The sequence below is a fragment of the Erpetoichthys calabaricus genome, chromosome 17, assembly GCF_900747795.2.
Source record: "Erpetoichthys calabaricus chromosome 17, fErpCal1.3, whole genome shotgun sequence".
In the NCBI taxonomy this organism is placed as follows: domain Eukaryota; kingdom Metazoa; phylum Chordata; class Cladistia; order Polypteriformes; family Polypteridae; genus Erpetoichthys; species Erpetoichthys calabaricus.
This window is the reverse complement of record NC_041410.2, coordinates 41,600,671-41,615,724: the sequence shown is the minus strand read 5'-3', so window position 1 is coordinate 41,615,724 and position 15,054 is coordinate 41,600,671. Positions and strand designations below refer to the sequence as shown.

The 15,054-nt window shown below is 40.5% G+C and overlaps 1 protein-coding gene across 1 annotated transcript; it reads left to right on the top strand.

The window, feature by feature from the left end:
• The first annotated feature begins 12,660 nt into the window (after positions 1–12,660).
• On the top strand, positions 12,661–14,547 carry gdpgp1 (GDP-D-glucose phosphorylase 1). The gene has a single exon (XM_028823675.2). The coding sequence runs from the start codon at positions 12,705–12,707 to the stop codon at positions 13,872–13,874; it is 1,170 nt and encodes a 389-aa protein (XP_028679508.2). The 5' UTR covers positions 12,661–12,704; the 3' UTR covers positions 13,875–14,547.
• Positions 14,548–15,054: the final 507 nt, after the last annotated feature.

The following is a 15,054-nucleotide window of genomic DNA, read 5'->3' as shown; positions in this document are numbered from 1 at the left end:
AAATTTGCATAGAGGGCGCGCCGACCGAAGTTTCAGCTCCTGATGCGCGTATGCTAATAGCAAAGTTCCTAATGAGGTTGCCAACAAGTTGAGTTTTTTTTTGCCCTGTAATTTATCCAGTGAACCAAAAGTCTTGAGGCATCGGCTTAGAAAGGGAAACCGACTGATTCCTGCATTTCGATATTGAGTTCTGAAGCTCTGCAGCAAACACATGCGCCACTAACAGCAGCAACAGGCCATTCGACCTGAGGGATGGGAGGGGGGCTGCAGTCCATTCCACCTTTGAAGGCGACGCTAGCAGGGGACCTCTGCCGTAATCCAAATTCTAATTTTATACGTGGAATTCCCTACGTCTCCAAATCCTTATCCAAGTCATCTAGACAGAGTTTCTAGGTGTAAAATAAAGCAGAGACTCAAGAACCTCTCCACCCCATCACCAGCTACGTGTAAAGTCGACAGAATGTCGCATCAGAAATGCAGCATTCCTCCACGGAGTTAGTAGAACGTCTGCTTTTACCAAAAAGCTTAGACTAATCATGTCATTGTAACAAACGCGTACCCGAAGCTGCTAATGAAGTCCGTTCTTCATATACTGTATTATACTCGAAGAATCAGCAGAAGGGGAACAATGGTTATCTCCTTCTCGTCGTATAAGATCCACCATAACGCAGAAGAAAACAGAATTGTGTTCTTACTCGCCTTTATTAAAATTTAATAACAGCATACATCTTACACCAATTCATGTCACAAGGACAGCCACTGGCCACAAGTCAGAAAAGAGCTTTGACGGGTGACCGGTCCATCACATGCACACACCTACACACACACTGGCCAATTTAGAATCGTGTTTTGGGACGTGAGAGGAAAAACGAAGAACCCATTAGGGAAACTCCCCACAGACCTGAAAACGTTCAGACTACACATGGTGGAAGTCAAATCCGGCATGCTGGATCTGCAGTGCACCAACCTAAAGTTTATTTTATATATACAATTAACACCACATTACATTTGTATTTATCATTCTTACCAGTTCTGATTCTTGGACCCCAACTGTATTTGTCACTGGGAGCATAAACCTCGGCCATTCTCTTAATCAAAGTCAGTTCCTGCCATTAACTGAATTCAAGTTTTAAATTAGCAGTCTGTATTTCCTCATAGTTTGTAGTCAGTCTTGACTGGCATGTGTTCTTGCTTGTAGCTCTGAAAACCACCAACCACAGTGCCACGTGACCATATCAGGTCTAAGGATCGCACAAAGAGACTGAATTCTATTAAAACATTTTATGTTGTAAACAGGGACTTGCGGTCAGGGGAGGCAGGTGAGTCATGATGAAAAGTTAAAAAAAAAAACCTAATAATTATAACATAAAATAAATGTGACCACTGGTCTGTGCTATAAATTTGTTTTCTGTATGATTCCGATAATTTTGATCATTTTTATAGTCAAAACCACTGAATTGGCGCATTTCCTATTCAAGTACATGGGAGAAATGTGAGGTGCTGCAGCAACGAGCCTCACCTCACCTCGGACTGCGCTCTCTCTCACACACTGGGTTGATGCCTGCAATTGGTGCAATTGGAGCGTGCCTGTTGCTGTCTCTCTGTATGTCGCCAATACAATGTTTGCAGACATGTTTATTATACACTCTGACTTTCCACAGTCTGGCTAATATCTTTAATGAATGTGTGTGACATATGTAGTCTTGCTTGATCGGACATAAAACTGCAGTGAAAAGGCACAAGATGAGACAGACAGTACCGTGCCACACCAAAGGGGGCGCATGTGAGCCCTGCCGGTGCTTGTTGCTGCTCTTCTTCTACACAGAGGCGCCGATAAGTTAGCGATATCAGAAAGTCAAGTGCACTGCAGCGGCCCATTTATTTTTATTTTTTGTTCCGACTGACTGCCAAAATGGAAGATTAAAATTTTTTAAACTAAAGCAGCGGTTCTCAAACTGTGGGGCGCACCCCCCTAGGTAACAAAAAAGGGGGCGCGAATGTTGCCATATGTGGCGTAACTTCGCTATTCGTAGGAACATTTTAAACTTGTAGCGGTGTATCGGCAGCAAAAAATATAGGAATACATTTTATTAGGGTTTCAAAAAAATGTTAGGGGGGCGCGATTAAAACTGTTATAAAAACTCGGGTCACATATACTTAAAGGTTGAGAAACGCTGAACTAGGGGAAAATAAGGGGGACTTTTACAAGAAAGTGACAGAGAAGGATAGGCGCATGGACTTCATTTACAAATAAAGGTAAGACCATAAACGGTTTTCAATTTTATTAAAAAATGGGATCAGACTAAGTAAAAAACAATGCAATATTTAAAAACAAAATTTTGACCCTAAATAAATTATTCTTTTTTTTTCTTGTTATCCTTCCGTTGAACAGTCTGTATTAGAATTGATTAAAGCATCAGAAATAAAAGCTTTTAAAAACAGCTAAATATTTCAATAAAAGTCAAAATTGAAATCCGTTTTTTTTTTTTTACACCACTCAATCCTTTCATTTGTATTGAATTAGTATGAATTGTAGAATTGCAACAGCAAATTTAGAACACATGGAGAGTGAGGAGCAAATGTGTTCTCTCCCGCCGCTAGAAATGTAACATTCTTTCTTAGCCAAATATGCACCTTTCCGACTGTATGTGTGTGTAAAGAATGCTGATGAGATATGAAACATAACTAGTAGTCAATGTGCATGCTGCCAATTGAATAGTGAATAAGCTACTGTGGTATAGCGGGTCCCCAGCTCCCATCAAAGGCCCGTTTTAAAACAAATAATCACCGCACTCGCAGCTTAGCGAGGGGGCGTGGTGGTTGTGTGGCTGAAGCAGTTCTCGGGATGATTTGCAATGTGGGCGTTTCTCACCTAAGTGCACAGGTGAGAGACCGCCCGCATCCGTGATTGTTCCTGGGGTTGCTAATTTGCTACAGCTACCATGCCCTCTTGATATATAGAAGTGTGAGTCGGCTAGGGGGTGGAAAAAAGAAAAGGAAAGAGAGAAAGAAAGAAAGAAAGAAAGACGGAGGTTGCTGGAGAGCAGGAAGCAGTGTGGCGAGAGAGCCGGTGTGAGCGAGAGAGCAAGCGAGCAAGTGCAGGCTCTCAGGTAGGCAGCTGGAAGGTGAGCCCCAAGGAGGGTGGCGGAAGGAAGTGGTCGCTCCAGCTGAGCGAGCAAGGAGCTGGAGTGACCAGCTGAAGGACGACAGGCCGTGTAAGGCCGTGAAGGCAGCGGGAGTCGGGAGGCTTGGTGGGTGAAGTCCTTGACGTGAGCGTCCTGGTCGTCAAGGAAACCAAGTCTCGGTCTGGGATGAGTGCGCGACCAAAGCCAGGGATCGGGAGGTCTCCAGACTAGTTGAGCGGAGAAAAGGTCAGCTGCTGAGAGAGCGACTCGCCTGCTGCAGGGCCCAGATGGGAAAAGCAGGAGAGACGCCAGGGTACAAGAAGCACCGGGCTCTGAATTGTTTTAAAGGACTGCTTCCAGCGTTGTTTTAACCTCGTTTTTAAAGATTGTTTTTCTATTGTTTTTTTAACCTCCACTTTTCACATCTGTTTTTATGGATTATTTATTTAATGACTCTTTTTGGAAGCACTGCATTTATTTATTTGGACATTGTTTTGTTGTTGTTTTTAAATAAAAGCACTTGACACTTTTGCACCATTCCCTTGCTACGTTGTTGCCTCACTGCTGAGCTCATCGGTGATATTACCGACGGTGTCGGGTTAAGGGCTCCCGAACAGAAGAAGGGAGCATGCGCGAACCCGCATCGTCACAGCTACTCTTTTGGGTTCATATATTTGAAGGAGTCAGTGCTGCACGTCACTGGTTAGCTTTATCATGGTATTAGTCTCATATTGTTTGCTATAAAATATTCCTTATTAGGGTTTTTCCTAATGCAACCTTACAGGGCTGCTTACTGGAATAACAAGATGTGAAGATCAGAGACACATAAAGTAAAATAATAAGGTAATAATTATGAATATGTCAACATCTCTCTCTCTCTCTCTCTCTCTCTCTCTCTCTCTCTCTCTCTCTCTCTCTCTATATATATATATATATATATATATATATATATATATATATATATATATATATAAAATCCAACGTCTGTCTGTCTGTCTGTCTGCCTGTCTGTCTGTCCACTTTTCACGAGAGAACTGCTTAACAGATTTAGCTCGGGTTTTTTTTCTATAATTTGCATGAACATTCCAGTTGATTTTGTGACTTCTCTCATTGCGCTATGTATCATAGTTTGTTTGCAGTACCGATTTATTTGTGTGAATCTGAAAGACGACAGATTTGACGACAAAATGTTGTGACATTACCTAGAAACGGTGTTCTTGCTGAGATTCCAAGGATGTCAATGAGTACAGGATTTTCTCGTTTGGAGGAGGGCTTTCTTTTTGTTTGTACTGTAATGACCCAGTAGTGGCGAGACACAGAGGGAAGGATTTTGGCCTCTTTATGCTGAGTTCTGGTGAGTGGTCCTAAAAATGTTCGTTGGCATATTCAGCACTGCTTCCACCACACTATCTTGATGTTCAACAGCTCCAAGTGCTCCCGTCTGCTTTGTCTCTTTCTCTGCTTAGACATGTACCCTGGTTCCACTTTACTCTGCTCAACTGGGGTCAGAGACAACCCATATTTCACACTATCCCTTGGCTCTGTGAACCAACTCAAGGCCATGGTGCACATTCAAGGCGTGCTGGCAGCTGTGAATCTAGGCCAATGGGCTTCAGCAGCCAGGGAATGCGTCCGAAGTGCTCTTTAAGTGCTGTGTCTGCATTATAGCCAGCTTCTCCGGTACTCTTGCTCCCATCCTGGTACTCTGCAACCATCAGGAGCGTGTCCCTCTCAGGTCTGGACCCTGAGGTTGCTACAACCATCCAGCACTGGGTTGTAAACTTTAAGAGAAGCTTATCTAAGCTAGGACTCAATTAACTGGGCTGATTTATCTTAAGGATTCGTTGTTTTCTATCCACTTGTAATCCATTGACATGACTGCAGTAATCCTGCTCTATGTGTGTGTGTTCTGTTTCCTGTTTCTTCCATTTGCTAATAATGTATTGCATTAAATCAAGGGAGGATGTGGATTTCACAGCATTTTTTACTTTTCTTTCTATTTTTAACATACTGCATACTCTATATGTATTTGATGTCAGAGGTTGGGAAGTGATTGTATGGTATTATATACAGGGCGAGTCAAAATTTTGTTAACATTTGAAACAATTTATTCACAAAACATACTTCATATGTGCAAGATGATTTACAGGAATGTCTCAACCTTTTCGCCATCATGTTTGACACACAGAAACCAATGAGCAACAGTACCATTTATAGCCCGGACACACATTTTGCGGGGAATGGATGATACCACAGTCCGTATTCTGTCCTTCAGGTCATTGATATCACGAACTCCTCCACCATACCCCATAACCAGAAATCACAGGGTGTCAAATCATTGTAGTGTGGAGGCCATGGCAATGGTCCACCATGACCTATCCATGGACCTGGAAAAGTGTGGTCGAGATAAAAATAATCCATTAGTGTTAACATAATTTTGACTCACCCAGTTTAACAACATACACTATATAAAAGGGAAAATCAAAAAGTAAGTGCAATTTGAAAATTACACCGTCACCGCAATGGACAGAAGCTGATGCAATACAATACTTTCTCGCTAGCTTATTGGCAGTTTGAACAAGTACAATGCAGCGCTCTGCCATTAGTCTGGAGGAAGCCAAGGTCAGCAGAACATGGACGCTCCATTGTGGGATTACACCTTTGTTGAACATAGTGAGATTCCTTTGGGCAGAGAGAGTGAAACCTGTTGAATTTCACCAAAGGATGTTGGTTGGCTCAGTTTGGAAGTGAAAACAGCATGACTTAACAAAAGATTTATGAATGGGCAAAAAAGTTTAAAGCAGAAAGAACAAGTGTAACCGCTGAACCTCGCGCTAGTCAACTACCAGCATCACACACAGGCCCACATGGACATGACAAGTGCTTTTATTAGAGGAGACTGACAGATTATGTTGTCTGCTGGTGTTGCACATTTGGATATCAGTTATGGACCTGCACATCCCATAGTGCGTGATGACTTGGGGTACCATAAAGTTTTCCTAAGATGGGTGCCCAAACAGCTTACTGATTCTTGAAAACCAACACCCTTCAGTGAATTTCAGCAGGTTTCACTCCCTCTGCCCAAAGAAATCTCACTATGGTGCGTTGTTCAACAATGATGTATATTCCACAGTCATCTGACCTTGGCCTCAGCTAAACTAACAGCAGAGTGCTGTGCTGTGCGTGTTTGAAGTACTGTACTCATAAGCCATTATGAATGTGTTGTAAGGTGTCAGTCTCTATCTCTATATTACTGAGTAATTTTCAAATTACCTTTACTTTTTGATTTACCCTTGTCTTATTCATGTATACTTTCATTGCTTGATTGACGTATTTGGTTTATTGTTGACTGGAGAATTGTTTCTGGGGAGTGTAATGTTCACAATAGCTTATTGGCAGTTTGAACATGTGCAGAGCAGCACTCTGCTGTCAGTTTAGTTGAAGCCAAGGTCAAATGAACATGGATGCACCTCTGTGGGATTGCACCATTATTGAACATTGACAAGGTGAGCACTGACTTGTAAGGCAGGCTGTAATAAATTTTCATCCTGGTTATGAAAAGCTTCTTATTTTTTGTTTCTCATCCAAATTCATTAACTTAAATTCTTCTTTGAACAATGGATGCTCTGTTGCTTCATTTCTGGAGTCAAGATCCTTAGCATCCACCATGTGCAGACTTTGCTCATGTTTAATTCTGCATGAAGAATGAAGTCAATGGCTTGTTAGGCAGGGATTACTGACACCTGTCATTCAGTTTTCCAGATTGAACATCATCTCCATATGTGAATGTATTAACTGTCTTCCTCAAGGGATAAGTAGAACTCTTTGTGAAGATGACCTAATGCCAGTCCATAGCAGTTCACTCTCAGCCAGTGATGGTGAGAGGCAAATGGTAGGTGTATTAATGTAAGCCATAAAATAAGTCTGCCCAGTGGTCCAGGAGGACACCACATTCAAGTGCAGTGCAGGGATAATTTGACACATTCAGGGCTACAGTGTTGGCTGTGAGGCTAGGGATCTGCACTGGCAATCTGAAGGTTGCTGGTTCGAATCCCGTAAATGCCAAAGGAGACTCAACACTATAGCCCTGTTGGGCCCTTGAGCAAGGCCCTTAACCTGCAATTGCTGAGCACTTTGAGTAGTGAGAAAAGCGCTATATAAATGCAAAGCATTATTATTAACAACAACACCATTCCAGTGTCACATCTATATAAGCAACATGTGCTGCAATATGTCACACCTTCCCAAAACTGACAACCTGGTCCTCACCAGGCTCACCCAGTAGTGTGTACAGTTGATCACTCTGTCTTTACAGTACTTCTAGTGAGTAGTAGTTGCAACGTATAAAATGGCCGGACCCCATCCAGTGATTCACCTTTAATGCTGTTCACAATACACAGACTTCTAGCGGTAGTCATAAACGTAATGGCCATGTAGACCTAAATATTTCTGGATCAGGTCATGCTTTGCATTATAATTTTCAGGTAAGTTGGACAACTGCTTTAGGGTGCGACTACTTATTTGTTCAAGAGTGTAAATAAATAAAGAAGATGCAGAATATAAAGAATGAGAGCAGATGAGTTAAAACTATGGTCACTTGGAGAATTGCAAATACTCAAAGAGAGCCATCACTTGAATCACCACAACAAACCCTATCAATAAGCCTGGGATCTATTACTCTAAATGAGCCCCCCTTGTCAGAATCGATAGAATAATCTGATTATTGCTGTAAACAATTCTCTAATCAAACTGTGAAAAGGGATTAAAACATTTCAAGGTCTGAATGATAATATTATTTTTATTCTATAGGATGCCTGTTATCATACTGCATCACTCTAATCCACTACAATAAATCACCATTATTAATACACAAATCAAGGAATCCTACCAGAGACCCCAAACAAAATGGGAAAAAAATCCAATTTTGTCATTCCTCTCATCTAAGCTATTTACATTACAAAGCAGTATGAAATACTGAATAAGTACTAAAACCAAGAAGAAAATGTAAAATACAAATAGGAAGACTCAAGTGCAGGCTGTGGCCAAGATGATGAATGTCCACTTGGGAAAGCAAGAGGTGAACTTTAAACTGTGACCACAGACACTCCCATTCACTCGTTCATATAATAAGATTATCAGGCCAGGCCAGTCTGAAATAAAAACTGTTTGTATGTGGGTGGCATAGAGTCCTATAAGGTGGCACTGGCTCTTGAAGGCAGATTTTGAAGTGGATCTCTACAGGCTATGGTCTGGTGCTATCATTTTTGAATCGTTGTTACAAATCTCTGGGTTGTCTTTTTGTCTTCCAGTTTTAAACCCACCAGACAAATCACAGAAATGTGTAGATTACTGCCTCACAATAACAGAATAAACAAAAAGACAGAAACACAAGATAAATAAAATGTAGAGTGTCTTTATTCAATGACAATATTTGTCAGTAAAGTGGATTAAGTCTGGTGGACACCTTAATGAAAAAGTACAATGAAAGACCAACCTTCACCTCCCCTGTCACACTAATCATTGGTGAATGTCTCGTGAAATTCACCTTGATAGAGTATAATATATCATAGCCATGAATTAACAAGATAACTAAAATCATGTTTCAAACACCATAAATCCTGGAAACACTCCCTGTGACATACCCCAAAACATAGAAATATGGCATGTGTGAGTGTGTCCTGCTACTGACTGGCTCCCCATTCAAGGCTGTGTCTTGACTCCACTGCCATAAAAGCCTGAATGACTTTATACTGCTACAATAAATACATGTGTGGATATCTGTTTCCTTAAATTGGATAGAATGATTACTTATACAAAACTTTTTGGTAAGCAAAGACAACATCTAATTCTGGCATGTCATCTGTTAGTTGTTAAATGGATTTTTTAGATGAGAAGCACTGACTGAGCATCCTTGAACATTTTCTCTTCAGGTTTATATATATATTAGCCGTCCCCTGTGGCTCCGTCCATGTAGAAGTGAAACAGGACAGTAAGAAGGGCCCTACCCAGCTCCCCTCTCCTGACATCACTCTTCCTCCTCTCCTTGTCCAGCAGCCTCTTTTTCGGATTAGCGCAAATATATCATTATTGCAAGCAAACTATGATTCTTTGCACAATGAGAGAAGTCGCAAAATCAACCGGAATGTATAAGCAAATTATAGAAAACCCCAATCTAAATCTGTTAAGTAGATCTCTCGTTCTCTAGCTAAGCGGAGGTAAGGTACTCCCCGAGGCTGGCGCTTGAGTGAGTGAGGAGGACCCTGCCCCCTTTCCTCGGCCCGCTGCCTGTCTTTCAGATTCACACAAATAAATCGGTACCGCAAGCGAACTAGGATACATAGTGCAATGAGAGAAGTCGCAAAATCAACTGGAATATTCATGAAAATTATAGAAAAAAAATAGATCTAAATCCGTTAAGTAGTTCTCTCGTGAAAAGCGGAGAGATATACAGAGAGACTGACAGACAGACATTGGATATATATCTCTATATAATAATAATAATATATAATCTTCATTTGGATCTTGATCTTTGTTTGTCCGCGAATTAATTAGAAGAAGAAGCACTAGATGGCAGCAGAGACACAGCTAAAACATAGGCATTGCATTAAGAATCTCCTCCTGGCTTATACTACTGAAGACTGTAGTATTCCAGTCACACCTCAAAACACAGACATTCAAACTAAACAAATTGTTGTGCTTTAAATTAACTAATCTTTATATATAATCTTCATTTGGATCTTGATCTTTGTTTGTCCGCGAATTCATGTTCCCCTGACACTGCCTTGGTTGTTACTTTTCTTTACAAACACTGTCAATACCACTCTTTGTGTTTAGATCTGGCGTCGACACCGTGCTTTGTGTTTAGATCTGGCGTCGACACCTGCTTCGTTGTTGAGACTGTGGTTTTTTGTGTTTCTATTTACCGTCGTTGGCAGCACTTCGTCCAAATCGAATGTTCACCCGCTTCTTGGAGTCGGAGGTCAGAGTATATAAGTCGGACACACTTTTGTGATTTTCCATCAGTCGGCGTTTGGAGTTCAAGAAAGAAGCATTGGTTCTTCCTTACTCTTTGGATTGCCACAAAGCAACCTGCGAGATTGGAGAAAGGTTGAGAAGAGATCGTGAGAGGAAACGACAGCGTCGTGAAAACGAGACGGACTGTGAACGGAGAGAAGCAGAAATGCTCCACCACCACCACATAATTACTATTCGGACAGTGATTCCGAGTAGGCCGTTCCTATCGAATCGATGTCTAAGGGTTTTGTTTTGTAATTTTGTTTCCCTTGTAAAAAATCATAATGCTGTGCAACGAAGGCCCAGTTCACGACTGGCAGCCGCGTTTAAACAGGAAGCCCTTCACAGACAACTTTAACACGCATAGTTGTGTGCACATGGCTAGTATATATATATTATTATATGAATTATTAAAATCTCCAGTTTCCTGTCATATCCTAAACTTTAATACTTTAATGGGTTATGATGATTGACAGCTGGTCCTAAATCAGTGAATGCACCACTCACTGCAGTAGTCTACACCTCATAACTGGACATTATTTAATTGTCACTTTATGGGCTTTTATGCAGCCTGTTTAGGGAGTCACTGCCACTTTTGTCTTGATAGCCACTGCACTAACAGCATAAACAAAATTGAAATGTTACACTGAAAAGGTGTCATAAAAATATTCAGTTTTTAAAGTAGCTTTTATTTTTAATTATTATTATTGGATTAGGTACCCTTCTTAATTCCCACAATGCCACGGATGATCCTTCTGTTCTTTCGCACTTTGACGCCTGCCCACACATACTTGGCGCACATTAACAGCAATCCAGTCGGGTGTACAATCAACCAACAGAGAGTACTGTTGGTTTCCAGACTCGCTCAGCTTGTTCGACCATAGACATAGAATTATTTGACGCCGCATGACCAGCAGCATCGTACGGCAACGTCGCCGCCATATTGCGAGTGGCACTGCTGTGGAGTGAAGTAATGAATAATGTGCTGCTTGGGATTGTACAAACCGCTGTACGCCCCAAACCAGATCCCAGGGGATTACATTTCATAGGTAAGGCTGAACAATTGTTTTGGTTATATTTGGCCATTAGAAAATCCAGTTTTATAATCTGAGCACTCAAGGTCACCTTACAATAAAATTAAACAACATTAGTAAAATTAAAACAAGAGAATGATAAATCAAAAAGCAATAATTAGCAAACAAACAAAGATAACAGGCAGTAACAGTGCAAAATACACAATTGGTATGCCAGTTTGAAAAAGTAAGTTTTGAGGGTAGTTTGAAAATATGTTATTGAATCGAGCTGATATATGAGAGGGAAGAGAATTCCAGAGTTGAGGAGCACTAGAGGACGCTCGAGCTCCCATAGAACAGAGTTTGATGTGCGGTACAGAAAGTCGAGCTGCAGATGAGGATCTGAGTGAGTGAGAGGGAGTGTAAGTCTGTAGGAGATCAGTGAGGTTGTGGAGAGCTTTAAATGTTAAGAGTAGTATTTTGTATTGTATTCTGTAGTTAACAGGGAGCCAGTGAAGTTGAGAGAGAATAGGTGTATTATGTTCAGTGGATTTAGAACAGGTTATTATCCTGACAGCAGAATTTGAAGAAGTTGTAAGCGATAGATAAGTTTTTGTGGGATGCCAGATAGAATAGCATTACAGTAATCTATACGTGAGGTGACTAGGGCATTAACCAATACTTAAGTACTGTGTTGCGTAAGACCAGGACAAAGTCTAGAAATGTTTTGGAGGTGGAAGAAGGCAGTCCAAGAAATGTTACTTATATGGGAAGAATTATTTAATAATAGTAATAATTTATTATTATTGTTTAATAATTGCCATTATTAGTGTATAAATGGATATAAATAATTGCATGTAAACGATTTGCCAAAATCTGTTGTATGTAAACGATACTGTTTTAAACGTTATTGTTTTTTCATCAGAAAACCCGGTTTCCACGTCTACCTGTATTAGTTTAAATGGCACTTTTGCCACTCGCAATATGGCGTATGCGCTGACGTATCGTGTCGACTGGGCAACACAGCGAATGCGGCGTCTATATATAGGGTGGTGCAGATCTAGTTATGCAACTGTTCATCTGACAGCCGTCTCCCCGCCATTTTGGAATGCAGAGCAGGTGCTGCCGTCTATCGGCAACAAAAAGAATTTTAAGTGAAATCTCTATGTACAGGGCAGGTGCTGTTAATTCTCCATGTAATAAACTTAATGAGTTATAGCGTAATGAAAATTGCATAATTAGATCTGGACCACCCTATATATATGTCTATGGTGAATGCGGCGTCTATCTATGTATATATGTCTATGCGTTCGACGATCGTTCGTTCCTCCGTGTCTTTCCTAGGGGGCTTGAATAAAGTGGGCGCCGGTACTTTTGCCAGTAAACTCGAAAGAAAAGACATTCATGTGGTACAATCATTCTGTGCTTTTTTAATCATCAGATACAATTAAAAGCTTTAGTTTATATTGCTTTTATATGTCAGGCATATTATAGGACAACCGAACATTTTGCGCATGCGCCCCTGAAGAGACTTTCCGGAATTGAAATAGTTATGGCGTTGCCCGGTGAAGATGCCGCTTGCTTTAGTGGTTTCCAAGCTCAGTATATAAAATTTTGTAATGGTGACACATCTGTGTATATTTTTACGTATGCTGAAGAAGACTTTATCCGGGGCAGTGCTCAGTGTCTTGACGATGATGCGCTTTCTCGCTTCGACAAAATTCTGAGGTCCAAGTGGCAAGAGAAGATGGAGCGAGGCTTCTTTAAATACCATCTCGGAGAATTGCAGACGCGTATCTTACCTGGATCGCGGCATTTTGTCGCACAGTTAAATATTCAGAGGGGCGCCCTAAGACGTAAACCGCAAGAGATACAGAGCATTAAGCAAGTATTCGATCCCAGTCAGTTTAATTTTAATAAGATTAAATCAGGCGAAATTCTCTTTGAAATTCAAAGAGAAGGACATTGTCGCCGTTGTGATTTTGACTATAATGGAGTAATTTGTGATAAAATACTCTTTGTTATTAATGTAAGTCCTCTGGAATTTTGCCACTCTTTGATTGTTCCTTACCCCGAACTTTGCCTTCCGCAAATTCTGACGATGGATGCCATCCGAATTGGAATTGAGTCCGTTTTGCTAAGTTCAGACCCGGGTTTCCGTGTCGGATTTAACAGCTTGGGTGCCTTTGCCTCAGTGAATCACTTACATCTGCACTGTTACTACCTCAATCATAGACTTCTGCTTGAAGGAACACCAGCAGTGCCCCTGTCCCCACATCATAACTTCTACTTTCTTCCCGACTTTCCCCCAGGTTTTCTGTTTTACACTGATGGCGATGATCTGGAAAGGTTGGTGGACAGGATTTGGAAAATCACACAGGTTTTCGTTGAAAAAGATATTGCTCACAACATGTTTATAACCAGGGGCTGCCAGCCTGATCATCACCGCTGTGACACTTTTCTTGTTCGATCAGGCATCCGCATTGTGCTATGGCCACGAATGTCCTGCTTTGGTGCCAAGGAAGAATCTGCCTTTAACGTTGCTCTTTGTGAGCTGGCCGGTCACTTACCCTTCAAAAATCGGAAAGATTTTGAGTCTACTACAGAGGAGACAGTTATACAGATAATCAAGAAGTATCTTCTTCCAGAAAATCAGTTTTTTCAGTTACAGAGCGAACTCCTCAAAGTTTTTGATACACAGGAAGCACCGAGTTCAGTTTAAGTAACTGAGTTATTTTTCTTATGTGTACTGTCTACAAGTGGATTATAGATTAAAATAATTACTTGAAATGGCAAGAGTGCAATGAGAATATGATTTTCGATTGTTAGGCTAATGTTTCAGATATTCCCCATCTGCTGCTGGAATATGCGGTATATTTTTTAAAATGGGTAATAAACCTCTTATTAACCTCCGTTATGGGCCCACATTTAAAGTCATTACCATTTTGTGCTGTTTTTTCACTCTTTTTAAAATGGATGTTAAAATATTTATTAATGGCCAATTAATTATTATTTTTAACTTTTAGCTCCTGGGGAAAATGCTCAAAATGTGCAAACCTAAACTGTTACAAATAAATCTATTTTATTTAAGCATAATTAGACATAGCTTGTTTGAGGGGGGAAAATTAACACAATGCTTAAAGGGATTCCCAATTGATCCCTGAGAACCACAGTGACTGGTGCTTATTCCCTTGAGTTTTGGCCTGAATACTAACAAATCCACAAAGAGAGGAGGAATAAGTTTAGTAATTCATGTGTGACATCATACTAATGTCTTTTTCTTACCAGTAAGCAATAATTTTGCCTTAAAATTAAAGAAAATAAAGTATGGTGGTTTCCTAGTTGGCACACATCTGCTCTAGTGTTTTTAAAAAATAGTCAATTGTCACTTGGTCTCCCCTTGAATATTCTGCTCTGTGTGGAGTTTATATTGTTGCAGATGGTGATGATTTTGGTAGATGTGAATGATACACTGATAGGAAGTTTGTTTTTAGTGATAACACGTACACTTGGATGCAGTTTTCATTTACTGGTACCAAATTAGCCTCAATTTTCTGAAATGACTGCCATAAATATCAACTATAGCCATATGACAAAGACTTGAAAACAGTGCAATAGAAAGCTAAGTAAATACTTGTAAAAACCAACAGTTTTTAGATTTCTGAAAATCTAAGAGAACAGACACATCATGGATCATTCCAAATCAAGTTTTGGCTCTTAGTACAAACTCTGTGCAAACCATAGTGAAATACAGAATGCTCCAAAGAATAAAAGAAATTACTTATAGGTGACAAAGTTCAAAGCAACTGGACCATTAGAAATTTGGAGACCTGTCTTAGCTAAGTGGTGTCCCAGGCTTACCTGTTCTTACACCTTTGCCAGTCTGTACTTGACCTTTTCCA